General features: G+C 36.2%; 3 protein-coding genes and 1 long non-coding RNA gene across 13 annotated transcripts in view; 3 read left to right on the plus strand and 1 right to left on the minus strand.

The window, feature by feature from the left end:
* Positions 1 to 221: 221 nt before the first annotated feature.
* LOC135076521 (pyrroline-5-carboxylate reductase) lies at positions 222 to 22,066 on the minus strand. The gene is made up of 5 exons (XM_063970972.1): positions 21,902 to 22,066; positions 21,127 to 21,389; positions 20,690 to 20,926; positions 19,956 to 20,167; positions 222 to 1,120 (listed from the first exon to the last, which is right to left on the minus strand). Exons 1-5 carry the CDS (start codon positions 21,972 to 21,974, stop codon positions 1,042 to 1,044), a joined length of 864 nt encoding a protein of 287 aa, XP_063827042.1. The 5' UTR covers positions 21,975 to 22,066; the 3' UTR covers positions 222 to 1,041.
* On the plus strand, positions 6,353 to 7,584 carry LOC135076519 (uncharacterized). The gene is made up of 4 exons (XM_063970971.1): positions 6,353 to 6,600; positions 6,680 to 6,868; positions 6,985 to 7,230; positions 7,321 to 7,584. The coding sequence occupies exons 2-4, from the start codon at positions 6,787 to 6,789 to the stop codon at positions 7,371 to 7,373; spliced, it is 381 nt and encodes a 126-aa protein (XP_063827041.1). The 5' UTR covers positions 6,353 to 6,600; positions 6,680 to 6,786; the 3' UTR covers positions 7,374 to 7,584.
* On the plus strand, positions 9,431 to 10,320 carry LOC135076520 (uncharacterized). The gene is made up of 2 exons (XR_010258285.1): positions 9,431 to 9,728; positions 10,249 to 10,320. It is a non-coding gene; the product is annotated as an uncharacterized LOC135076520 (long non-coding RNA).
* A 680-nt stretch (positions 22,067 to 22,746) lies between the features above and the next one.
* LOC135076885 (protein lap4) overlaps positions 22,747 to 25,355 on the plus strand; it is a 91,977-nt gene continuing 89,368 nt past the window's right edge. For all 10 annotated transcript variants that reach the window (XM_063971384.1, XM_063971385.1, XM_063971390.1 and 7 more), the window contains exons 1-2: positions 22,747 to 23,075; positions 24,563 to 24,680. In XM_063971384.1, coding sequence (XP_063827454.1) covers positions 22,917 to 23,075; positions 24,563 to 24,680 — 277 coding nt within the window. In that variant the 5' untranslated portion in view covers positions 22,747 to 22,916. The remainder of the gene's footprint in view (positions 23,076 to 24,562; positions 24,681 to 25,355) is intronic.

Below are 25,355 nucleotides of genomic sequence, written 5' to 3' on the forward strand. Positions count from 1 at the left end.
AGAGTCTTTATGGAAAACTAATGAAGCCATTAAAGCACTAAAATCTTTAGTAAGAATTATTTCCGATTTAATTCATTTTTGTGTTTAATTCTACTGGCCTAATCGCATCATTTGATAATTATACTGATGGATTTGGGTTTATGTTCTTTTTTTTTCGGAAAAATAATAAAAGATTTTTCACATTTTTGTATTCAGTTTTTTATTATTAATTAGAGTGTTTTTCGTGCATAATCAAAATAATTATGCTTAATAACAAAGTTTTTTAAGCTTAAATTAAAAAGACGATCTCAGATCAAGATAACAATAAAAATAGAGGACACAATCTCGACGTATGTACGAGTATAGGATAAAACAACACAAAAGACAACACGCAAGTTAGAGTATAACAAATAAGAGATTCTATAGAGAGCCTTACATACAGACCCGTATCTAATACGTGCAGTTACATTAAATATGACTAATTGGAATAATACATGAGATATTAAATAAATCAATAATACAGATCCTTCCCTTTTAAACGAAGAAGTTAATACTGATTGCACTGGTCATTTACTGTAAACACCACATCAAGAAGTGATGATACAATAATGTTTTTTACCCCTGTGGACACATCGCGTTTACATTCGGGCTACATTGATTTGACAACGGAGCGAAGTCCTGCGACTGCAAAACAGTATACGCGAATACCTACTCACACATTGAAATAGCGCGAATATTCGGGTTATTGCGATGTGTGAGGCCCAGGGGATATGGATAAATAGAATTATGCCAAATAAGTATAATTTCGCCTTTTGTACAGCATTATTATATGTTCTAAAATGTTTTAAATAAGTAAATAGTTATTTGTACCATAGTAATAAAATCTCAAGCATAATGGGGTATAACTAAAAAATAACCATAACTTTTTGATAGTTACTTTTCAAACTAATGTGTGTGGCTGATTGTTTTGATAACTATTTTTAACACCAAAGCTTTTTCTGGCTTTCAATTACCTACAGATATGAATTCTATGTTATTAATACCATTAGCTTGAATTATAAACTATTTGGAATTAGCTGCATTAGGATCCAGTTTCTTTGTCCTATTAGTAGATGCTTCCAATGCGTTTATCAGTGTAGACCTGTAAATAGAAAAAAAAAAACCAATTAGCATCTGGACTGATGTTATAAAATATACAAAATGCATTTTTTAAGTTATATTGATGTTGAAATTCCAAATAAAAAATCGTAACTAAAACTCAAAGCAGATTTTGCCCTAACTTCAAAGTAAAAAAAAAATTAAGGTCACAGAAGGTGTTACCAAAACATACCATTATCATACACAGTTTTTTGGCTTAGTTTAACTAAGCCAAAAAAACTGTCCCAGATCATTGAAGTAATATTACTACGTATAGAACAGACATCGCGAACAAAATATGTGCAGTGCGGGGTGCGGGGCGGGAATTTGACGGACAGCTGTCAGTCAAATCCATGACTATCAAGTTTCATAATTTATGGCGATAAAATCTGCACCAGAAAATGTCGTACTTCATTGCTAGGATTGCGCGAATAGTGACGTTCCTGCGGTCGCCTCATCATAGACATTTTGAATCGATTGTGAAAATAAACAAATCGACTAAATTGTGTTATTTATAATTTTCATGGTGCTCAATAGCAAAAATGTTCAGCTACTTATATTATTTTCTTTTATTATAAGTATTGTGCGTTTCCTGTAATGTAATCTAAGCGCCTCTCCTTTAGACTAATATTAGCCCTCCTAGACAAGTGACAAAACGTGGCAGTTGAAACGAAATCACTTCGCTCTGCCGTTTTTTGGTGTTAGTTACTTCACTCTGTGATGCGAATTTAAAATTACAACTGGCGATTCCGAATTCACAACTGAGGGGACTGTGGCTAATCGTGTTACTTGTGCTACAAGTAAGTATGGGCTTCATACTGATGCTTAAGCCTTTAATAATTTTTCTTCCCGATTAAAATCTAATGTAATCGACAATCGCCTTGAGAATCGTTAACTGGTATTTTCTAATTCGATAAAAAAATGACCCATCTCTAGTTTAAAACTGTCATCCAACAGCGCACGAAATATCATGAGTTATAGATAATGATACCATTACAGAGGCGACACTTCGTTTACGTTTAGTTTCTGCCTATTGAATTGGATACTGTAAGGAAACATCGTCATCATCATTTTAGCTACTGGACGTCCACTTCTGAACAAAGGCCTCCTCCAATGATTTTCACGTCGCCCAGTTGATAGTGGCCTGCACACAGCGTCTTCCTGTTATCTTTAGTCAGTCCATCTTGAGATTTTAGAAAAATTCCCACTCGTCACGGTAGGGACAAAGCTAGGGATGACCCACGCCTCCACTCCGGAACCTTTCTGACGTTCAGTTATTTCATTGTCACTATTGTTAACTATTGAGCTCCTCAGCGGTTGAGTACTCGTTTATTAGCTGTACCTCAATTCTATACAAAGTGAGGTAGAAGTTGCGGGACTATTCCCACCTCTCCTTTCCACCGCTGCATCTCCTGTGTAGCTAGCACCTAGATTAGTTGATTTAAAGCCAAGGTATTATATCAGCAAATCCTATATTACTATTATGGAAGCAATAAACGTATTGAGTACCTATTGAAATCTAAAAAGAAGCATCATTTTTTTTAACGTTCAAGTGTTCCTAAGAAATTTAAATGGGAGCTTTTGGTAAACTTTTTGATGACAACGTATTGCTTACTTTTTCAGCTGTCGAACGAATTCACTTTTATATTTATAGGTCGTGTACATCGGTAGATTTTGCTAAATAAAAGAATCCATCCGGACTCAGAAAAAAAATTAAAATAGTTGTAATTTTTAAATAGTAGGGATAAAATGTTTTATCAGTAGATTTGTCGATAAAATTGATCATATTACTGCGCCCTAACGGGTCGGACACTGGTGACCAGACACACTGTATAATTATTATAATTTTAGCCTATCTCGTGAGCTAGGTGTCAATAATTAGGGTGATTTACTAACTAACCAGTCGCATACGAACAACAGCAGTGAGATTCGAACAAGTTTGATCCATGATGCCGCACGACTATTGTGTGAGCCCACTCGTAACCCAAGCTTATTTAGCTTAACACGAGGGGCTGGACGGGACTATTAGTAATTTGTGCAATACAAATTGCTAATAATATAATCGTTAAAAAAATCTTTTTATTGCTTTATTTAACCTTCCTTTCGTATAGTAATTTATGAGTCAGTGTCAAGTCTGCGATTTTTAATCTTTGAAATTTTCGTAAAATGGCTGCCGCCGCGGTGCCGCCTTGTAATTGACAAATTAAAATTAAATTAGTGTTTAAAAGTGCATAAATGTACAACATAATGGTAAAAAGTCATTCCTTGATTTTTATTTAATATGTTTCTGGAGTTATTTGAACAGTATTTTCGTGTTTAAGATGGTATATTTTCAAAAAACAAAACTGCACCCAAGCGTGTTGTCACAGCAACCGCTGAGCACATACTAATTGAAATTCGGTCCACGGACCTATTTGCGTGCCAGAAACAATCTCGTTGACATGTCTTCTCTAGTACGTAGTACATTATAACTCAATGTCCCAGATAGCAAGCGAACTTGCTGCAAACATGATTTTTATTTGAAATTAGATTGTCACGTCAAATATGACAAATCAAGTTTGTGGCAATATTGCTGTAAGCTTTTTGATTTAGGTATGATGTTTCAAGGCTTTTTTAATTTTGAAGCAAGTTTGCATTTTGCGCTATGTTTCAAAGATGAAGTATCAAGTTAGTTTTTTGTTTGTTACAAACTTGCGTTAAACTGTCATACGCATGGAGCAAATAATCAGTGTTGCCAGAAGGTTACTTTTGTAACCTTTTAGGTTACTTTTGAACTGCATTGGTTACTTTTAGGTTACACTAATGAAAAGGTTACTTTTAGGCTTAGATTAATAAAACCTAGATGGATAGTCTTCATACAAACGCTTCGTCAAGAGTGAGGCAAAAATCTTATGTCATTAGTGTCAATTTTGTTGGGGAGTGTAGACAGTGAAGGCGATTTTCCCGAAAGTAGGGAAATTTTTAATACGTTTTTAATTATTTTATAACTAACAAAAACAAAACGCATCATGTACTTACTTATTTATTGAATTCAAAGTACCTACCTAATTACAATAAGATAAATCGACTGAAAAGTCTCGATTTCATAAAAAAGGAAGTGTATTTGTACGGCGAACAATTGGGAAATAAATTTTCTTGTTACTGGTATCATTCCCGTATTTAATTTTTGAAAGCCAAATTCAAGCAAAATACGCGTCGAATCGTAGTACTTACTTATGAAATGTAATTGTAACACTGGTCACTTTCTTTAGTTTTTCTGATGTATTTAGACACCCTTTCACAGCACAAACCGTCTTAATTAATTAAAAGTCGTCGGACGTGTTTACCAATTTTTCACTTTGACAGTTCATGTGACGTTTACGAGTAAGCCATTCTGGCTTACTAAAATCTGCCTCACCTTTCGTGCACTGACTATCTATCTAGGTTTTATTAATCTAAGCTTTTAGGTGATTTTTCAGAAATTGTAGAATTAACTTTTACAGGTTATTCAGTAAAAATATTAATAGTGACAATTTAAAAATTATGTCATAAACTGCATTTAAACATGAATTTGATTTATTATTTGTTAAAGACAATGAGTTTTAGCAAATGTTTTTTTGATAATAAAACGCAAATCCATGAAACGGTTTTATACGACCGGTCACTTTTCGGTCTTCATGGAATGGTCAAAATTTCGAATTTAGGTAAACATGAACCATCCATGAACAACCTTACACAATCGCTCCGCACCCCCCCCCCCCCCCCCCCCCGTATGAATGTTACTTTTTATTCAAAAAGGTTACATTTTTTTATATTTCTGGTAATTTCTGACAAGACCCGACTGGCAACACTGCAAATAATCACTAGTGGTCATACGCCAACGTCACTCGCCCGAAGCCATAAAAAAGAAAACAAAAACTTCCGGTTCCGGAAGAAAAAACAGCCAAGTGTTTTGCACTTTTGCAGCATACTCTATAATCTGTGTTTTGCAGTGCACAAAATCAGTGGTAGAACGTAGAACCTACAAGATTTTTTGTTTTGCACGGTGTTTTATTTAATAAACGCTTCTGTTGTGCGAATTGGACGCGTGACGTGCTGAAGATTAAAGGTTAGTTCATTTATTTTTACTTTTACAAACAGAATTAATGATAATATGTAGTTCATATCTATCCCTTAAACCTTATTTACCTACTTTCAAACCCAGGCAACGTGTTCCAAGTGTTCCTAACCCTAAATAGTTCCTGCATGTTCGATCCTGTTTAGTTATGCATATTACCAATGATATTAAAGAACTATAGATATGTTACGTTCATAGAAATTACGATTTGAATCCGTGCCGAGCTATTCCAAATTGCACACATTGACAAATGTAACTGATAAGTGAAACAAAAGATATGAAATAGCACGCAAATGAAAGAGATAGCTATAGTTTTGACGATTCTGCACTAACTAATCTATGTCCGCAGCGCAAGCATCCTTATCGCTCTAACGTCAAAACAAGATCGCTTTCTCTTTCTTAACTTGAACATGGCGCATGGCGTCTTGATTGTTTGCATAAATAATTGAAAATATAAATACTAAATAATTTTGCATAATCACATGTGGTAAGAGATCCCTTGTATTTTGTTTACTTTAGAGTCATAATTGGTACACTTTCGAAACACACACGATGGTATTTTTTATTTATTTTGGTAAGAACAGGAACTTACGGTGTGGTACGCACGCGATTGCGCACGACGCAGGCCACACGAAGACTAAACACAAGACGTCCCAATTGGGACGTATTTGAGTATTCACAGCGCGAGCGCTTATAACATATCTGCTTTTGTTTTTATATAATATCATTGCATATTACTCAATATCTATTTCTAATTATCTACGTGTAACAGAAAGGTGTTATTGTAAGTTGTAAATGTACATCGTGGACCCTGTCTTGCACTGCAATTGGAAAATAATACATAAATAGAACGTCTAAAATTAACAAATATCCTCAAATAAAATAAATTAATTGCTGTACAGTGACTGACATTGATGGAAAAGTCATAGTTTTTCCTTTCAATAACCTATCATGTTGCTATGAAAATACTACACTCATAGCACTTCAAAATTGTAAATGTAAATATAAAATACCCCCTAAACATCCTATCCACCTTATCATGTACTTTTATCCTACCTCATTTAATTCTTAAAATTGTTAGTTAATGTCTTAGCAAAGGTAACATAAATTTCCTCCTACATACCTATCTATTATATTATATAATATAATTATAATTAATAGTGTTATTTGGTTTCAGACTTTGCATAATGGAATCAAAAAAATTTTTTTTGGTTACATTTTTAGATGAAGATGATGCTCCTGGCATAGTTTCATCAAAGTGGTTAAGATACCAACACTTGTTATTACCCTAATGTATGCACTGAAGAAATCAAAAACAAACTTGAAGAAGATACCTGCACCTGAAGCAACATGGTCACAATATCAAATAAAAATACTTAAAAGTTATGGTAAAATAATTTTCTTTATTTTTGTATTGCTAAGTTATAACTAGATTTTACTATTGTGAGACTTTTTTATTTATTTCAGAAACTTATGGCGAAGCACGATTACATTTAAAAAAAGCGGAAGAAACCTGAAATTTGGACTCAGACGAAGCAGAAAATGATGTTACAAATGAAGTGACAGTGGACATAATGTCTGCTGTAAATTACCCAGTCACCTCCGGTTCTAAAGAGGCCAAGCAAACACAACTCAAAGCTGTTAACTGCCAATCAGGTAACAGGTTTTTATAACATGCAATGAGCTTCTCTCGTCAAAGATGCAATGCGACAAAATTTCATATTTTCACTTGTTTTAGTTATGACTTTTCCATGTTTTTTTATTTGTTACAGAGTGCATTACAAACAAGCAATATGCTATACAACAGAGTCATATGATTCAGATTGTGTCAGAAGACCTAGCTAACCAAATGGCTGAAATCAATAGAAAATTGGATTTACCGTTAGCTAGGTCCGAAGAAACATTTTCACCAACAGATGACAATGCAGGTCTTTCAGAACTTTTGGCAAGTCTACCAGTAAAAGATATTGCAAGTTTTAATAATTTCGATGACCATTTAAAAATAAACAAGAATACAGGCATTAGTATGTATAAATTAAATACTTAAACACAGGGCAAATTTTATTATTCTATGAAAACATTCTAATGCTACTTTAATTAAATTTCAGATGTCATTTTTGTCTGGTATTGGCGGCAGAAATGTAAGAAGCCTTACGACTAATATGTTGAGACGAATAATTCTAGATGATGTAGCCGAGTTGTATTCGTTAACTGGGAAACAGATGAAAAATTCGAATAAAAAGTCATTTATGAGTACAGAAACCTATAAATTAATCTTTCGTAAGTACCTTTATTTTATTACAAACTTATACAGGGTGTAAATGAATTCATAGGCAACCTTGCAGGGGGTGGCTCAGACCATCATTATGAACTTTTCCCAGTGGCGGATTTACAAATTTGCCGCTAGTAGGCCATTCAATTTTTGCCGCCCCTACCTACTGACTTTTGAAATTCAATACGTTAGTTTAATCCCGTTATTAGTATGCTTGTGAACTTAATGACATTAAGCTTTTCTTGACTTAAAGTAGATCGTAGATAGTTTTTAACCCGTTTTAAGCAAGAAAAGCTTCTCTCACCTGAACAATTTGTCACCAGTGTGCACAGAGCCATGCGAAGTGCTATATCCAGTATAATTGGCTAAGAACTACTTAAAGGTAAACAGAAAGACCAAGGCTTGGTAATACAGGGTGGCCCAGAAGAAAATTCACTTTTGAAAATTCAAGGAAACGAAAACTGTACATTATTATAGAACTTAAACTATTGCAATTTAAAGAAAATTTAATGCAATTTATTTTTAAATTTACCTTTATTAAATTACATCGCCCAGGAGATTTCCTTGACGCTTACAAGATTCGATCAACATACATAAAAATCTTGGAATGCGTTCGTCAGAATCACCTCGAAACCTATTTTCAATTTTTTGCCGAATGCTCAGCTTCTGTTGTTGCATGTTTGTTGGATTATAAAAGTATACTCCATTCTTAATGTAACACCACAAAAAATAATTTTCTGGAGTGAGATCAGGGCTTTCTGGTAGCCAAGAGATGTCACCCCTGCCTGAAATAATTTTTTTGTGGGAACCATCTAAATTGCTCTCAGTTGAAGTGTGACACGCAGCCCCATCTTGATGAAACCAAGTGCTCCGGTCATAAAATCAAAATCAAAATTATCTTTATTTGTTTAGACTAATTAAATTAGTTCTTGCAAATCGTCAAATGCTCTTAAGGAGCCTATACATGTCTCATTCTTTTTTTGCCCTACCAGCGCTTCGAGACAAACATTTGGCATTACCTTGCGAATCTTGCAGCTTTGAAATCAAAAAGCTTTTCAGCCTACCAGTATAGCGCTCTCAAAAATTAATCATCCATCCATCCATCTCATTCCAGCAGACTTCTTTTTGTGGGGTTACCTTATGAGAAGAGTAGGTACTCTAATAATCCAAAAACTCTGCAGCATTCATCCATCCTGAATCCATTTTGAGGTGACTCTAAGGGCTCCTGCACACGACGCCGCCACCGCGCCGTCGCCGCGCCGCTACACTGTTCATACGCACCGAGTAAAACCGCCGCCGCGCCGCCACCGCGCCGTCAAAGCATATTATCGCGCGCGGCGCGGCAGCGGTGTTCACGCGGCGCGTATAAACAATGCAAAGGCGCGGCGACGGCGCCGCGGCGGCATGGTAGCGGCGTCGTGTGCAGGAGCGCTTACGAAAGTTTTCCAAAATTTTGATGTATGTTGACCGAATGTTGTAAACGTCAAGGGAATCACGTCATGTACGATAAAATTTATAAAAGATAGTCAATTTTAAAATAAATTGCACTAAATTTCCTTTAAATTGCAATAGCTAAAGTTCTACAAAAATGTACAGTTTTCGTTTCCTTGAATTTTAAAAAGTGAATTTTCTTCTGGGCCACCCTGTAAAACAATATACGCGAAGTTGTGGAGAGATGGTGCTCGTGCTAGGCTCCGAAGATCCTGTGTTACGACTTTTTTTTTTAATGAAACGCTATTGGAATATTTTAAAATTCATGATCACATAAGTACTTAAGTATATATTACAGTGCGTTTATTAATCGTTTATTTATGTAAGGATTGTGTATACGTATAATTGTATTTTTTTTCCTGTAAAAAAAAATTTGCTAATTTTGCCGCCCCTCTAAAACTGCCGCCCTAGGCACTGGCCTACTTGGCCTATTGGTAAATCCGCCACTGACTTTTCCTATGACCAATTTTTCCTGTTTTCATACAAAAACTGATCACGAAAATAAAGTTGTTCATAATGATGGTCTGAGCTTCCCCCTGCAAGGTTGCCAATGAATTCATTTAGATACACCTGTATATCTCTCAATATACCTACTACTATTATTTTCTGAATCATTCGTGTTTGTTAGTGTTAATTATTTCTATTTTATTTTTCAGAAATATGTAGAAAAATCAACGAAGATGTAACTGAAGACAGTCTAAAAGAAATTATAAGTGATTGGCTAAATCAAGCTAAAGTTAGACTTTCAAAAAGGTAAGATTTAATTTATTTACATTAGATGTATTTTATTTTACACTAGCGACCCGCCCCGGCTTCACACGGGTACATGTATTATACATATGTATAAAACAAAGTTGCTGTCGCTGTCTGTTCCTATATACATATGCTTAAATCTTTAAAACTATGCAACGGATTTTGATGCGGTTTTCAACAATAGTTAGAGGGATTTATGAGAAAGGTTATATAATAGAACCCCATACGAATCCGGGGCGGGTCGCTAGTTATACATATATTACATTATTATTACACAAGGGACAGACAGACAGCGACTTTCTTTTATACTATGTACCTAGTGATTTACAAATTTTAGATGTGCTCCTTTCAGAATTTTAACTAATAACCCCTTACCCTTATAGTAGTTTTTAAGGATTACTATAAATATATTTATTTCAGACATAGTTCATAATTTTGTTAGTAGTACAGAAACTTATACAATTAAATGTAAAATAATGTCTTAACCTGTGGTAAATATACTTGTTTCTTTTTGTTTCAGAGCAGAAACACAAAATAAAGAAAAAAACCAATAGCGGCGACCATGAAACCGATTTTTTCTCATTTAAAGTAAGATAAGATAAAAGTATAAATAATAAAAAAATATATGTCGGCGAAAATGATTTGAAGATGATTTTGTTACGAGGCAAAGCGCGCATTCCGCCCGCCAGGTGGCGCCGCGCGCTAACGGAACGTCGAGTTGGGCCGACACCGAGCGGGGAGACGAGACTCTGCTAGCGCACGGTGCGCACGCGCCACTCCGACGGATCGTTTGCCTCAAGTTATCGAACCAATCAATCGTTGTTATTATGAACAGTGTACTTTGTTTTGTTAAATTCGATTACAGTGTTAAATACCGCACCTGACTGTTTAAATTATCATACCCTGCCTCCTTATAACTCGATCACGTATTACCATGTCTGAGTCGCCTGAGAACACTATCCCTGGTTCTTTTCCGACATCAGAAGTGGGATGCGGGACCCGAGAGTGTAACGATGGTGGGTCAGCAAGTAAATCAAGCGTGACCACGGAACATTATGCGGTGGGTAGTGCGGGTTGTTCGAAAAACTCTGACAATGCAACTTGTTCGGAAAGTGTGAGTGATACCACAGAATAATAATAAGTACTACGTACAGAAGTTTTTCTTCGCGAAGGTATTCAAAAAAATGTATGCTCAATGTCTTCAACAATATGGTGTAATTTAGCTTGTCTTAAGAGTCGAGCACCGTTTTGTTGACATACGTCAGTGATCGGTACTGTCTTGATGCCATAGGGCTGACTGCTACAAGAAGCTACTGTGTCGCCATCTAGCGCACCACACTTGCATTCACTGCTCTTCGCGGCAACGCGCAGCTACATGCGGCCGCCAGTTATATAGTGTAAGAGCTAGCACCTAAATATTTTATAACACACATAACTGTGACAATTTATTTCACGTGGGCGAAGCCAAAAAGCTAGTAAGAAATAAAAATTCAATTCAGTAGGTATTTCAAACCAAATTTTATTACATAAACAAACATTATACTAATTTCATTATGGGCCCTTAGTATGTGAAAACTGCAATTGACGATATTTCGCACTGTTTTCAATATTATGTATTACAGAACGTATGTGTGATGGGATGATATTTTCGAAAACACAATTAGAAAAAAAATTTCTCGAAAAAAAACATTTACCTCTGGATTTTTTTATAAAAGTTTAATATGACCGTGTTTTACAATAAAATTCCTATAAAATCACAAAGGTATCATGTTTGCCTCTTTGATTTCCTGGCTGTTTTAGATTTCAAAAACCTAAATATATTAATTTATTAACTTTCTGATAAAAATGTGAATGGCTCTTACGGTGTCCCCCCCTTAAATCAAAATGTCTTTATTTGGTCTATATGCCCATCATCACTACGTAATAATTATAAAAAAAAGTCGCTTTCCTGTCTGTCTGTCCCTATGTATGCTTAGATCTTTAAAACTATGCAACAGATTTTGATACGGTATTTAGGGTTCCGTAGCCAAATGGCAAAAACGGAACCCTTATAGATTCGTCATATAGTCTGTCTAGTCTGAACATAGAACGTTTTTGTGCACTTTTTAAAATGAGTTAACCAAGTATATGGCTATTAGACTTGCACACGTCCGTCCGTTTTTTGTAGGATTAATATAATTAAGTAACATTTATTTTTTGCATTCGGCTCTTGGTCTAACCCAAACGAAACACGAACAACTAATGAACTAACAATGAACAAAGTTGATAAATTAGTAATATGTAAATAATGAATTTGTTTTACGAGCTGTCCCGGCGTACTTCGTACCGCAAATTAATATAAAGTTGTTTAAGTGATTTATAAAATCGCAATATTAATTTTTGAAAGTAGGGTCATTATGCTGGTTTTCTATCTAACTTCGGTTTTCGTCCATTTCACTGAGCTGCCATAAACACATGCGTAAAATTTGAATACAAAGTATTGTATTCACAGAAGGCAGTAGCCATCCCGCGCTAGTTTTGTTGCAATCTATAATGCCTAAGCAACAGTTCTACCTAAATGAAAATGTAATTTAAAAAGTAGTGAGTTCCAAAAAATTACGTAAATGCGCGGCCATACACCGGTCACCGGTACATTGCAGAAATCATCGCGCTAGAAAAAAACGTGCTGACAGGAAAAGTTTTTGGCACGTATGTCTAATTGATAGCATTATAAACACAATTTTAAGTGTTTATTAAACTTCTTCATACAAAATTAAATCTTAGATGACTAAGGGTCATTTTTTTAAAGCATAGCTCAGGTCATATAGCAGGCAAATCAACTCGGAAAGGGATCAACAACGTATCGCCTTTTGTGGCATGGAGGTAATAGTGGAGAGGAAATACAGTGTGAGTCACGTTAAAGTGTACATATGAAAATAGATGAAACTAGACCTATTTTTATCGACAAAAAAGAGGTCAAAATTTTTTTGAGATTTTTTTTATTTTTTTTATGGAATTTTTTTTCTTCCAATTACTTATTGTAAAGAAAACGTAATAACTTTTAAACTAAGCGGTATATCCTGATAAAATAAAAACAGTAATAATGCTAAATAACAGGTGACACTAAAAAAATACATAAAATACACAAAAAATGCCAACAAATAATAAAAAATGATACTTTTTGAAAAAAAATTGCTTTTATATTCGTGTTTTTTTGGTTATTTGATAAATTTCTCCAAAAAATGCCCCTATAGCAGGTGGTTTTTATTGCTTTGTATTATTCTCTATCGTATTACCTTCGTAAAACCAAAAATCGCATGTCTCTATCCCTATCAAAACGTTTGCAATGATCGTTTGAACTAAGCCTCTCCGGGCGCGCCATTCAACGCTTCGTTAACAACAAAACTGAAAATGGCTCTAGATTTGTAATTTTGATAAAGACAAGTTAGATTTCAAATAAAAACAAAAGATTTCGAAGTAAAATAAGCATTTTAGTTAAAATTAAAATTGTCTCTACCTGTAGCGGAGAATAATGTTGTGGCAGGCCTTTGTTCAAACGATCATAGCAAATGTTGTGATAGGGATAGAGACATGCGATTTTTGGTTTTACAAAGATAATACGATAGAGAATAATACAAAGTAATAAAAACCACCTGTTATAGGGGCATTTTTTGGAGAAATTTATCAAATAACCAAAAAAACACGAATTTAAAAGCAGATTTCTTTCAAAAAGTATCATTTTTTGTTATTTTTTGGCATTTTTTGTGTATTTTATGTATTTTTTTAATATTGCCTGTTATTTAGCATTATTACTGTTTTTATTTTATCAGGATATACCGCTTAGTTTAAAAGTTATTACGTTTTCTTTACAATAAGTAATTGGAAGAAAAAAAATTCTATAAAAAAATAAAAAAAAATCTCAAAAATTTTTTGACCTATTTTTTGTCGATAAAAATAGGTCTAGTTTCATCTATTTTCATATGTACACTTTAACGTGACTCACACTGTATAGATATATACAAAAATTCGACAAATTAATGACAAACAGCTGTTTATCTCTTTCTAACTTACCCCTGGTGATGTATAAAAAAAGAAATAGATAATGTTTGGTCAGTACTCATTCTGGCAACATTTTCATGTGACGTCACTAACTACCTGACTTGTGCCGAACAAGATTTAAGAAAACAACATATTTATAGGCAATCAGCTGACAACTACACGCACACACACACACACACAAATACCTGTCAGCTGATTACCTATATTGCGGCAATGTTGTTTTCTTAAATCGTGTATGTATTTATAATGCGTGTAAATGTGTGCGTAATGTACCGAGTAGGTACGTTTATTTTAAAGTTACGCCAAGTCCATGAGACATTGATATACGTCAGTGTTTTGCGAGCTGTCATTGCCCTTCGCGCACTGTCATCGGCGAGGCAAGGCGTTTACGTTACGGTGCGGATTGTGTGTGCGTTGCAGTATGGACTTTAGTTGACTGCCTTTATGAGCACTCGAACGACATAAAATAATATGATACATTTATGTAAGGGTATTTTAAGATCACAAAGTTGGCAACTCCGATAGTTGGACGAAAACCAGCGCAAAGACCCTATCCTGTTTGACACCTATAATAATTGACAATAGCTGGCTCGGCGAACTTCGGCAAACTAATGTGTGACGTGAAGTGCCAAATCGCGGAAAATGTCGGAAGAAATACATGAATTTGCATGAATTATCATGAATAACAATACCCACTTATTTACCTCTCAGTGTCTTCAGGCAACTTAAAAAAAGTACATTGTGTTTTTATATTATTATTTAGGCAGTTAAATACTGCACAGTATTTTTTTATTTTTTTCCATAATACAAGAGTACGCGTGCGTGTGTCAATGCTCGCTCGTATCTCGTATGTGACGCCTTGTCGAATCGCCTCCTGTAGGTGGGCTATCGTGCGTGTTTTGTTTTCGATGTGAACTCGCGGAGATGAACAGGCCTGGTGATACGGGCGATGCTGCTGCGTTGTTGAAGATGCTACGCGTGTTGGCGGGTGGGCTCCAGCCACCCGCGCAGGTGGCGCTCATCAAATTTGACCCCGACGATCCGGACGCAGACATCGAAGGCTGGTGTAAGATTAACGAGGTGATAGTAAGGCACAAGGATTTGAAAGGTACCGATTTATTATTACCCTTAATGCAAGCGCTTCGTGGTCGTGCTGCTACGTGCCTAACCAAGATCCAGCCGGATTGTATTACGTGGGAAAATGTGAAAAATATTCTGATTGCGAAGTTTGCTAAACCGTTGTTAATGCAAGATTATTTTGATCGAATTATAAAGTTCAAAATTAATGATAAAGAAACCGCTGCAGACGGCGCATTGCGTCTTTGGAATTTGATTGAGACAATACCTAAAGTTGAATTAAATGAGGAAGTTATAACTGGATTTGCTGTGTCAATATTGGCGAACTGTGATCATAATTTAAGGCGCGAATTGAATGCCAGTAGCATATCTTCAAAATCACAGCTGTGTCGTATATTACGTGGGGTATCTATGAAGCGACATATCGACGATGCCACTACCCACATTGACAATAAACGCCCACGATATAATAATCAGCGACCGATGTCAACATTTCCTGGTTCTTGCCATCGTTGTGGGGAAATAGGCCACCGAATTTTTAACTGTCCTCAAATTCGTGGTGAAAGTTCACAGATTCACAAGCCGTCACCAGGGCCCCAACGCTATGACGAAAAACGAGCCGTGACGTGTTATGCCTGCGGTAAGCCGGGACACGTCGCCAGCGTCTGCCCAGCCGCCGCCGCTCTTCGCGAAGCTTCTCAAGCCTCGAAGAAGGAGGTAAAACTGTGCAGCAAACGGGCGGTTACTGGTGAGCTACATGTTGCAGGTATGAGTTGTCGTTTTCTTTTTGACTCTGGTTCAGAATGTTCCTTAATTAAAAGTAGTCTTGCTGATCAAATAAATAGAGAGTATTTTTACGACACTGTGACTCTAGTGGGGATAGGTAATTCGGACGTCAAGTGTACAAAGCAAATGAGATGCACAATTAATGTCCAAAATTTGACATTGAAAATTTTATTTTACGTCGTTGATGATTCTTATTTGATTGAGCCCATTTTACTAGGTCGTGATCTTATAGACATGGGGGTACACGTTGAAATCGATAGCAAGGGTGTCAATTTATTTAAATCGAAATTTTCTCAATTAATATCCTGTGACAAAACGGCCACCCCATTTGAAGCACAAGTTGATACTGATTTAGAAGGTGAATCTAAAAATTCTTTGCTGAACATACTTACCTCCTATTCTGATAATTTTGTTGAGGGTGTTCCTAAAAGACGCGTAACTACAGGAGAAATGAAAATTGACCTTATTGACCCAAATAAAACGGTACAAAGACGTCCGTATCGGCTATCGGCAAGTGAGCGGCAAGTAGTAAAGGATAAAGTGTCTGAGTTACTTGAGGCTAACATTATTAGAGAAAGCAATTCTCCTTTCGCCAGTCCCATTTTGCTCGTCAAGAAAAAAGATGGGACTGACCGTATGGTAGTAGATTACAGGGAGTTAAACTCAAATACGCGAACCGATAATTATCCTCTGCCGCGAATTAGCGATCACATTGATAAGCTGCACGGTGCAAATTTCTTTACGTCTCTTGACATGACTTCAGGTTTCCATTGTATTAGCGTAGAAGCAGGTTCTGTAGAGCGAACTGCCTTCGTTACGCCCGATGGGCAGTTCGAATATACCGCCATGCCCTTTGGACTTAAAAATGCACCGTCCGTGTTCCAAAGATGCATTCAGAATGCTCTAAAAGACTGTGACTTTGCTCTTGTCTACATAGATGACGTTTTAATACCGTCAGAAAATGTAGAGCAAGGATTGGAAAGGTTAGAGTTAGTTCTCGCGGCACTTACAAAAGCTGGGTTCTCGTTGAATATGAAAAAGTGTAAATTCCTTAAGCGGGAAATTTCTTATTTGGGTTATGAGATAAAATCGGGGGAAATCAGGCCAAATCCTATCAAAATTAAAGCACTAGTAGAGATTCCAGCGCCACGTACTGCTACTCAAGTTCGCCAGTTTATTGGGCTAGCCTCGTATTTCAGGCAGTTCATACCAGGGTTTTCCGTATTAATGGCACCTTTGTACCCTCTCACGCAGCACAACGGTGCTATTAATTGGACGGAACAGCATAACAAAATCCATAAGCGCGTTATAGAGATTTTAACCTCGGAGCCAGTATTGACAATTTTCGATCCGGATAAAGACATAGAGCTTCATACAGATGCAAGCTCGCTGGGTTACGGCGCTATTTTGATACAACGGGATGGGCGTACTCAGCATGTTGTGGCATACTACAGTCGGCGCACTTCAGATGCTGAATCGCGGTACCACTCCTATGAACTGGAGACGCTGGCTGTAGTTCGTGCTGTCGAGCATTTCAGGCATTATTTGTACGGTCGCCATTTTACAGTTAGGACGGACTGTAACGCATTGAAATCGTCTAGTACAAAAAAAGATCTCACGCCCCGCGTGCATAGGTGGTGGGCAATATTGCAAAGTTATGACTTTAACGTAGAGTATAGAGAAGGACGTAATATGCCCCATGTAGACTTTTTATCGAGAAACCCATTGCCTCAAACCGAATGTAATAGAGTTGACTTAGACCCATTAACAAAAGAAATTCAGTCTCTTGAGTTACACAGAGAATGGTTAGCAGTAGAACAGCAAAGGGATAAGGAGATAGTCGATATTATGGATAAATGGAGAGCTGGAGATCTCTCACAAGACGTGGCGCAGTCTTATGATATTAGAAAAGGCGTCCTTTATCGTAAAGTTCAACGCAATAAAAGAAATGTTTGGTTGCCTATAGTCCCTCAATCTCTAGTATGGTCTCTTATTAGTCATGTTCATGCAGAAGTGAAACATCTTGGCTATGACAAAACTTTGGACAAGTTATATGACTTGTATTGGTTCTCTGGAATGGCGAAAGCTGTCAAAAAATTTGTAGATGCTTGTTTAGTGTGTAGGGCTTGTAAAGGTACTTCTGGTGCTCAACCAATACAACTGCATTCGATACCAAAAGCACCTGTTCCTTGGCACACAGTGCACATCGACCTAAGTGGGAAATTAAGTGGGAAATTAAGTGGGAAAAGTTCAAAAAAAGAGTACGTCTGTGTTATAATTGATGCGTTCACTAAATATGTTCTACTACGGTTGACATCTAGTCTAGACGCTAGTTGTGCCATAGAGTCACTCAAAGAGGCTATTCATCTGTTTGGTACCCCAAAACGAGTAATTGCTGACCAAGGGCGATGTTTCATAAGTAGTGGCTTTAAAGCGTTTTGCTCCGAAAATAATATAGAGTTCCATGTTATTGCAGTTGGGGCTAGTAGAGCTAACGGGCAGGTGGAGAGGGTGATGCAAACTCTCAAAAACCTTCTTACTATTACTGAAAATAGCTCAGACAACATTTGGCGCGATGAACTTGGTGAAATCCAGTTAGTTTTAAACTCCACAAAATGTAGAGTTACTGGATATTCCCCAACTGAACTTATGTTTGGAATTAAATCACAGCCTCTAGGCATTTCAAAGATTACTTGTAATAATGACGATTCCGAAGGTAGGGCCAATTTGAGTGATATTCGCCAAAACGCTAGTACTAATATCGAAGTCGTGGCTAGGTCAGATACAGAACGCTTCAATAAAGGTAAAGCTCAAATTAGTGCCTTCAGTGTAGGTGATTTTGTTTTTCTAAAATGCTGTGAACGAAATCAAACTAAGTTGGACCGGAAGTTTAGGGGGCCTTTTAAAATTATCGAAGTGTTAGAGAACGATCGCTACACTTTGCAACATGTTGACGGCTCAAAGAGAATTTACAAATACCCCCACGAAAGTTTGCGTAGGGTGCCTAGAGGGCGCGAAGGTCTAACAGAAATGGCCAAGGCTCTATGTGATCAGGCCTTAGAGCATGATGGGTCCGTGTCGGCGGGTAGTAGTGATGAGTTGGGTGGTGAGCGAACTGAGGGCACAGAGGTGGTTGATAACAGTATTGATGGTAGAGTTGTGTCTACTAGAGAGGTAGACAGCAGTGATGATGAAGGTTATGGTGGAGTTGTTGGTACCACTGTGGTACAAGTGCATCGGGAAATGGAAAATGAGAGAGATGCGGTGGTGATGAGACCAGCCGGCATATTATGTGATGATGGTGAAGGTACGTAACGGAACATCTCGTTGACTGGCTGCAAGCCGCTGGCCTGTCTCACGCTACATGCGTGATGGCCCCCAGCGCGTGGCGCAGAGCTGTAGCGAGTGTCCCACGCGTTCCAAATGAGATGATGGTTAAAGAGAGTTGTTTTGTGGTTGTAGAGATGATGGTAGAGCTGTAGAGGAGGTGAGCTGAGTTGGGTTCAAGTTTGAATTTTTTTGGTTACAGATGATTAACGCACGAGGACGTGCCGCTCGTCAGGAAGGCCGTGTCGGCGAAAATGATTTGAAGATGATTTTGTTACGAGGCAAAGCGCGCATTCCGCCCGCCAGGTGGCGCCGCGCGCTAACGGAACGTCGAGTTGGGCCGACACCGAGCGGGGAGACGAGACTCTGCTAGCGCACGGTGCGCACGCGCCACTCCGACGGATCGTTTGCCTCAAGTTATCGAACCAATCAATCGTTGTTATTATGAACAGTGTACTTTGTTTTGTTAAATTCGATTACAGTGTTAAATACCGCACCTGACTGTTTAAATTATCATACCCTGCCTCCTTATAACTCGATCACGTATTACCATGTCTGAGTCGCCTGAGAACACTATCCCTGGTTCTTTTCCGACATATATGTTATGTTTGTTGTTTTATTTAATGTCAAACATGCATATTCATTGCAAGTTTGTTAAGGCAAACTTACATATTATTTATAGAAGCAGACATAATGCAAGTTTGTTAAGGCAAACTTACATATAATTTATAGAAGCAGACATAATGCAAGTTTGTTAAGGCAAACTTGCATATACTTTATAGAAACACATTAATGCAAGTTTGTCGCTCGGAAACTAGAAAGTTTGATTTAAACTTGCCTCAAGTTTATATACTTGCCATGGCAAATTTGAAACAAAGCTTCATTTTTGATACATCAAACTTACTGCAAGTCAGATTCAAGTTTAAATTGTTATCTGGGGTCAAACTCCATAAAAAAAAAATATTTTAAATGTCATGATAAAAATATGATAATAAGTACCTCAATCTACCCTCCTCCAGTACACTGACGCCGCATATAGTAGATCCACCAGGAGAGCACACTTCGTCTTTCAGTTGAGCTGGGTGCTTGTTGGATTCGAGCACCAAAGCAGCACTGCCCATTACCATCTGTGCGGCGTTGCGGAGAGCCATCGCTCGGGGGACACCCTGTTTGACCGCACCATCGGCTAATGCTTCAATGATTACGAAAATCTAAAAAAAGATATTCCTTCATTATTTGTAAATTGTAAAAAAACACAAATACCTACGAAATATTTTATTTCATTACAGGCTAATGCTTCAATGATTACGAAAATCTTAAAAAAAAAATTGTCCTTCATTATTTTCACGGTTGTAAATTGTAAAAAAACACAAGAAATATTTTATTTCATTACAAAGTACATAAAGCATACAGGGTTTGGAGTTTCCTTTTAAGCATAGTTACTTGTGTTAGGAAACACTCTTGTATTAACAATGTTTATGTTCCAATCTGTATTGTAGAAATTAATTAAAAGATCTCTTATTCCCTTCATTTGGTATTATCCAATATTCTATTGTTATTGCAATCTAGTATTTAGAACTAACATGCTAAGAAATGTTAGGCTGGGTTGTACCATCTTACTTTAACTTTACCAAACGTCAAAAATCTGTCAAACTCCATAAAAAAATACCAGTTATTGTTAAAGTTATGGTCAAAGTTAGGTGGTGCAACTCAGCCTTAGTAAAAACACTTACATAGGCTGGACCACAGCCAGTCAGTGACCCTAAGGAGTCCATCAAATACTCTGGTATTTCTTCACAGCTACCACAACATTGCAACAGCCTGACCAATTCGCTCTTTTGTTTTCCCTTAAGATGGTTGTAAGAGTATAAACTGATTCCTGAGCCCACTGCCATAGGAACATTAGGCATAATGCGGACAATCTTTATGAAATTCTTGACATCTTTTTGTAGATTTAGAGCTGAGAATGCCTGAAATTTATTATAGAGTTAAGTATTTATTATGAATGATTCTTTGATCTAGAAATTAATTATGAAACAAATCTAAAAATATTTTTCATGTAACATAATAATATAAGTCAAATTATACTGTTAGAACAATTTTAATGAATGATTATTAATTGTCTTTCTTAACTGATTCATACTATTAAACATACATTATTAAAACTAACCTTCTGAAGACTATCCAAATTAACTCCAGCTAGCATAGAAATTACTAGCAGATTTGGATTGTCTACAAATCTACGAGATAAGCTATCACCAACATCTTTGAGAGCTTCGTGAAGCATAGCTGGTTTTACACCTAGAAAAACTATATCACATTTTTCAAACACCTCCCCATTGCTACAGGTGACGTTTGCACCCATTTTTTTCCAATGTTCCAGGTTTTCTGGATGAGGACCTGATACCCATGTCTGTGACGCTGGATGAGTGTCTGAAATTGAACTACATTTTTGTAGAATGTGTTTAAGGTGGTTGCATGTTTATTGATAAAAAATTACAAAATCTTAGTGGAACTGGATAAGAACATGCTACTTTGCGAAAGTACAAACTCTTTCTTTAATGCATTAAGATTTTACATTCCTTAAAACGTGGATGAGGGTACATATAGATCTTTATTTACAAAATTAATAGTTACTTAACTGTGGATGAGTAAAATACATTAAAGCCAGTCGTGGTAATATGTTGTATGTTGTCCTTGCCTTCAGTTATAGACACACTAATCAAAGCGAACTAATTCGAAGGTTTCGTCACGTTTCATTTATTATTAGCAGCATCAACAAAATATGTTAGCTAGGAGCTAGGGCTAGAAGGAACTTGATTCAGCTTTCACAACAAACCAGATGAAACGTAGTTTTTGTTATATTTTTTATACAAATATTGCCTATTCTTCCGGATTAAATTCAATCTTCAATTTTAAGTAAAATCAAAATGAAAACAACTTACCGTTCCTCAAAATACCCTTAAAAATAATGGTAGACATGTTACCTCCCCCAATGAAACCTAAATTATATTCCATTTTTATTTTTCACTGTAATTTAATTTATTAAAACATTAATTTATTGATTAATTTTCGAATACAACAAATACAAAACCACCACCACAAGCATGGAATGTAAAATGAAAATGTCAAATGTTAATGTCAAAAATGACAGCTGTCAACCTCATATGATTTTAAAAAAAATATTACGGACTTGGACCATTGAATGGGCTGGGACATCAATAAGAGTAAACGCAGCGCGTGTTTTGCCTACACAATCAACAAAAACATCTTAACATTCAACAAAATTTTCATCAGGTGAGATCTTAATAATATTTAATTGTCTAACTAAACTAACAGCTATGTATGCTATGCTATGCTATGCTGATTTTCTTTATTCAAGTCCAAATCTGTCCATCAACTGTAAATTTCAATAATATGTTTTTGGTCAAATTAACTGCATTTTTTGATGATTCAACATATTCAAATTTTTTTAAAAATTACTTAAACTTTAAACAATATTAAAGTGTAAAAGCATCGAAAATTGTGGATATTTAATTTAAATCTAAATGACAGTTATAATCCAGATTTTTACAAGGAATGAAAGTAGGAAACGGGGGCGTAAGGGTGTTGCGTTGCGCGATCTTCTACAAAGTGACTATTTTATGATTTTATTTATTTGTCTAGGTGACATTGCCGTGGACCGCCCGTGGACCGCCGGTGAGCAAAAAGCCATAGCCCCGAGTCCATAGGATTTAAAAAGCAAATTATTTTTTTCGTGGTAATTATTTTACTCATCGGGCAACACTGACAGTTTGTGGCTTCGTTTACAAGGGTGAGGTGCGAGTCGCGTTTTTTCGATTATTTTGATTAACAATCAGTTTATCAAAATGAAATAGTGTTAAAACTTACGACGTGCTCAAATATGTGTCGTTCTAGTGCTTTAACAATACATAGTTTGTTTGAAGTGTAGTGTCCAACATGTTTCGGTGTATACCTTTGTTCAAATGTAATCGCCAAGTGGAATGTGTAGACAAGCGGCATTGCTCTTTGCCAAACGTACCTGAAGACATATTGCGATATTCCAGAAGCTTGGAGGAACTTTTTTTGGATGCCAATCACATACGGGATTTGCCGAAGGTAAATTTTTATCGTAACCTATGTGTCAAGTTTTGACGTGGGCGTTTACCATCAGCACTTGTGTGTAAATAACACCTATGTTTTATCTCCATCTCCCACAAAATGTAAACTATCGTGATAAAACAATATTTCTTTGAAAGAAATACACGTAACCTCGTTGTCGTTCTGCTACAAGAATCGGTACCTACTTTGTTATCATGATTTTCATCTGAAACTGAAGAGCCACCTGTTAATTAACGGATTTATTGATAAAATTAATATGCATACTGATAGACGACTGTTCTAACACTGAGCAATATACAATAGGAATAATAACAATACTTGTAGTCAATTATGTACCTGAAATATCAACAAAACAAGAGGTTACAGCTTTCAGATTTTAGTAGTTTGATGTAAATGTACAATTTTTCACACAATGACATGATTTATTTTTAAAATGATTCAGTATTTGGTTATTCTGATGTGTAAACAACAATATTGTAAAGTTTGATCAAAATCCATGCAGTAGTTTTCGCCTGAAAGAGTAACAAACATCCATACTTACACATATTAGTAGGATTAAGAGCTAAGTTCAATAGATCCCAGGGACACACCAAAACAAAAGTGTATTATCCAGGTGACCTAGGACAATACCAAGAGTTTACAGATTGAGCTGTTTAGATCCAAAATTTGTAACTTGCGGAGTTGTGACTATCATAGCCTTCATTTCACCAACAAAAGCTAGTGAATGAGACAGGGAGATTGTTCAAAAAAAGTTGCGAAGATTGAGTTATTAATAATACTTACCGTTTTAATGGTAACCGATAAAACATTGTAATTATAGTTTGCACCATATCATATCTTCCTAAACCTTTTATTATATTATAAATGACAAAGTTTGTGATGATGGATGACTCTTTGACGAAAAACAATTCAATAGATTTTGTCGAAACCAGCCACAAATTTTTTGATAAACGTCAGTGGCTAAAATTCCAATTAAATAAATAATAATAATGTCATTATGGCAGTAAAACGTAAAAAACGTTAAAAAATTACTTTACAAATTAAAAACACAGATAGACTCCATAATTTTTTATTTATTTATGCATAACAAGGCAGGTATAATTAAGTTGAGTGAAGAAAATACATTAAAAACATTAATTTGCTTTTGTTTTTAATATTCTTGAACTCTTAACCTAGGTGCAGACCACCAATTTTTAGTTGGTCGATAGTTGGGTCAGGCTGTTAATCTGTGTATGAAGATGTATGAAAGTGCGCCCATTACACCGATTTAGTATCGGTCGATTCTTCATTCAAATTAAAATCAGGCCCAACTATTAGCCAACTAAAAGTCGGCGGTCTGCACCTAGGCTTACATTGCACCATCTCATCCCAATCCTACCATTAAGTCTATTTGCTTATTTTACTAAGTAAACCTTTTATAAATCTTTCTTGAGTCATCATAGGTATTTGACTAAGCTTACAAATCCCTAATTTCTTTGTTTCAGAATTTCTTCAGGCTACATCGACTCAGAAGATTAGGGCTTAGTGATAATGAAATTCATAAACTCCCACCAGATATTCAGAATTTCGAAAACTTAGTTGAGCTAGATGTATCTCGAAATGGTAAGTAAAACATTTTTAATAACACATTATTAGTTTTTTCAGGTCATCCGTAGCTATCGCTCATGCAAGGGTCAATAAAAACCGATATTCCGAAATTTCAAATTATTTGCCCAGTTATTCTTTAATTTCCGCTGTTCTAGTATAGACTCACTCCATCCCATGGTATTTTTTTTACTAAGTAACCCATAAACAATGATAGCCGGATGCGTGAGCATTCCTAAATTTGCCGAAAAGGCATTGCACCTTACATAGCTTGTCCCCATCAGCTCTTGTGGCGCAGTTACACTAGGCGGGAATTGATCGAGACATAGTGTAAACACGCACTTCTGTTAGTTTCGCCGTGTGTCGCCCAACTTCGATGTGCGTGCTCGCGCTTTGTCTCGGTCAATTTCCCACATAGTGTAACTGAGCCATTAGTAATCTGTATGCGAGGAACGTCTGGAATGCCGACATGTTACATAGTTTCGCGTACGATGCAGGTGTGATAATAATTTAGTGAAACATTATTCTTTACTTTTATGTCGCCAATTTCAGACACTGCATCCTTTTAAACTGTCGTCAATGTCGAATGGACGGACGTTTCTTTACCAAATATTACTATTTTACGAAACGTTATCACCCTTTCATACTTCTGAATCGATTGATAACGAACTATTGTTTATGTACTAAAAATAT

Source organism: Ostrinia nubilalis, chromosome 12 (assembly GCF_963855985.1).
Source record: "Ostrinia nubilalis chromosome 12, ilOstNubi1.1, whole genome shotgun sequence".
Lineage (NCBI taxonomy): Eukaryota > Metazoa > Arthropoda > Insecta > Lepidoptera > Crambidae > Ostrinia > Ostrinia nubilalis.

Excerpts from the sequence above, each read along its gene's own strand:
- LOC135076519 (XM_063970971.1), top strand. The coding sequence starts at position 6,787 with ATGTCTGCTGTAAATTACCCAGTCACCTCCGGTTCTAAAGAGGCCAAG. Across the intron at positions 6,869-6,984 it reads AGCTGTTAACTGCCAATCAG|AGTGCATTACAAACAAGCAA; the intron begins GTAACAGGTTTT and ends TATTTGTTACAG. Across the intron at positions 7,231-7,320 it reads AAAAATAAACAAGAATACAG|ATGTCATTTTTGTCTGGTAT; the intron begins GCATTAGTATGT and ends ATTAAATTTCAG.
- LOC135076521 (XM_063970972.1), bottom strand. The coding sequence starts at position 21,974 with ATGGAATATAATTTAGGTTTCATTGGGGGAGGTAACATGTCTACCATT. Across the intron at positions 21,390-21,901 it reads TAAGGGTATTTTGAGGAACG|ACACTCATCCAGCGTCACAG; the intron begins GTAAGTTGTTTT and ends GTTCAATTTCAG. Across the intron at positions 20,927-21,126 it reads ATTTGGATAGTCTTCAGAAG|GCATTCTCAGCTCTAAATCT; the intron begins GTTAGTTTTAAT and ends AATAAATTTCAG.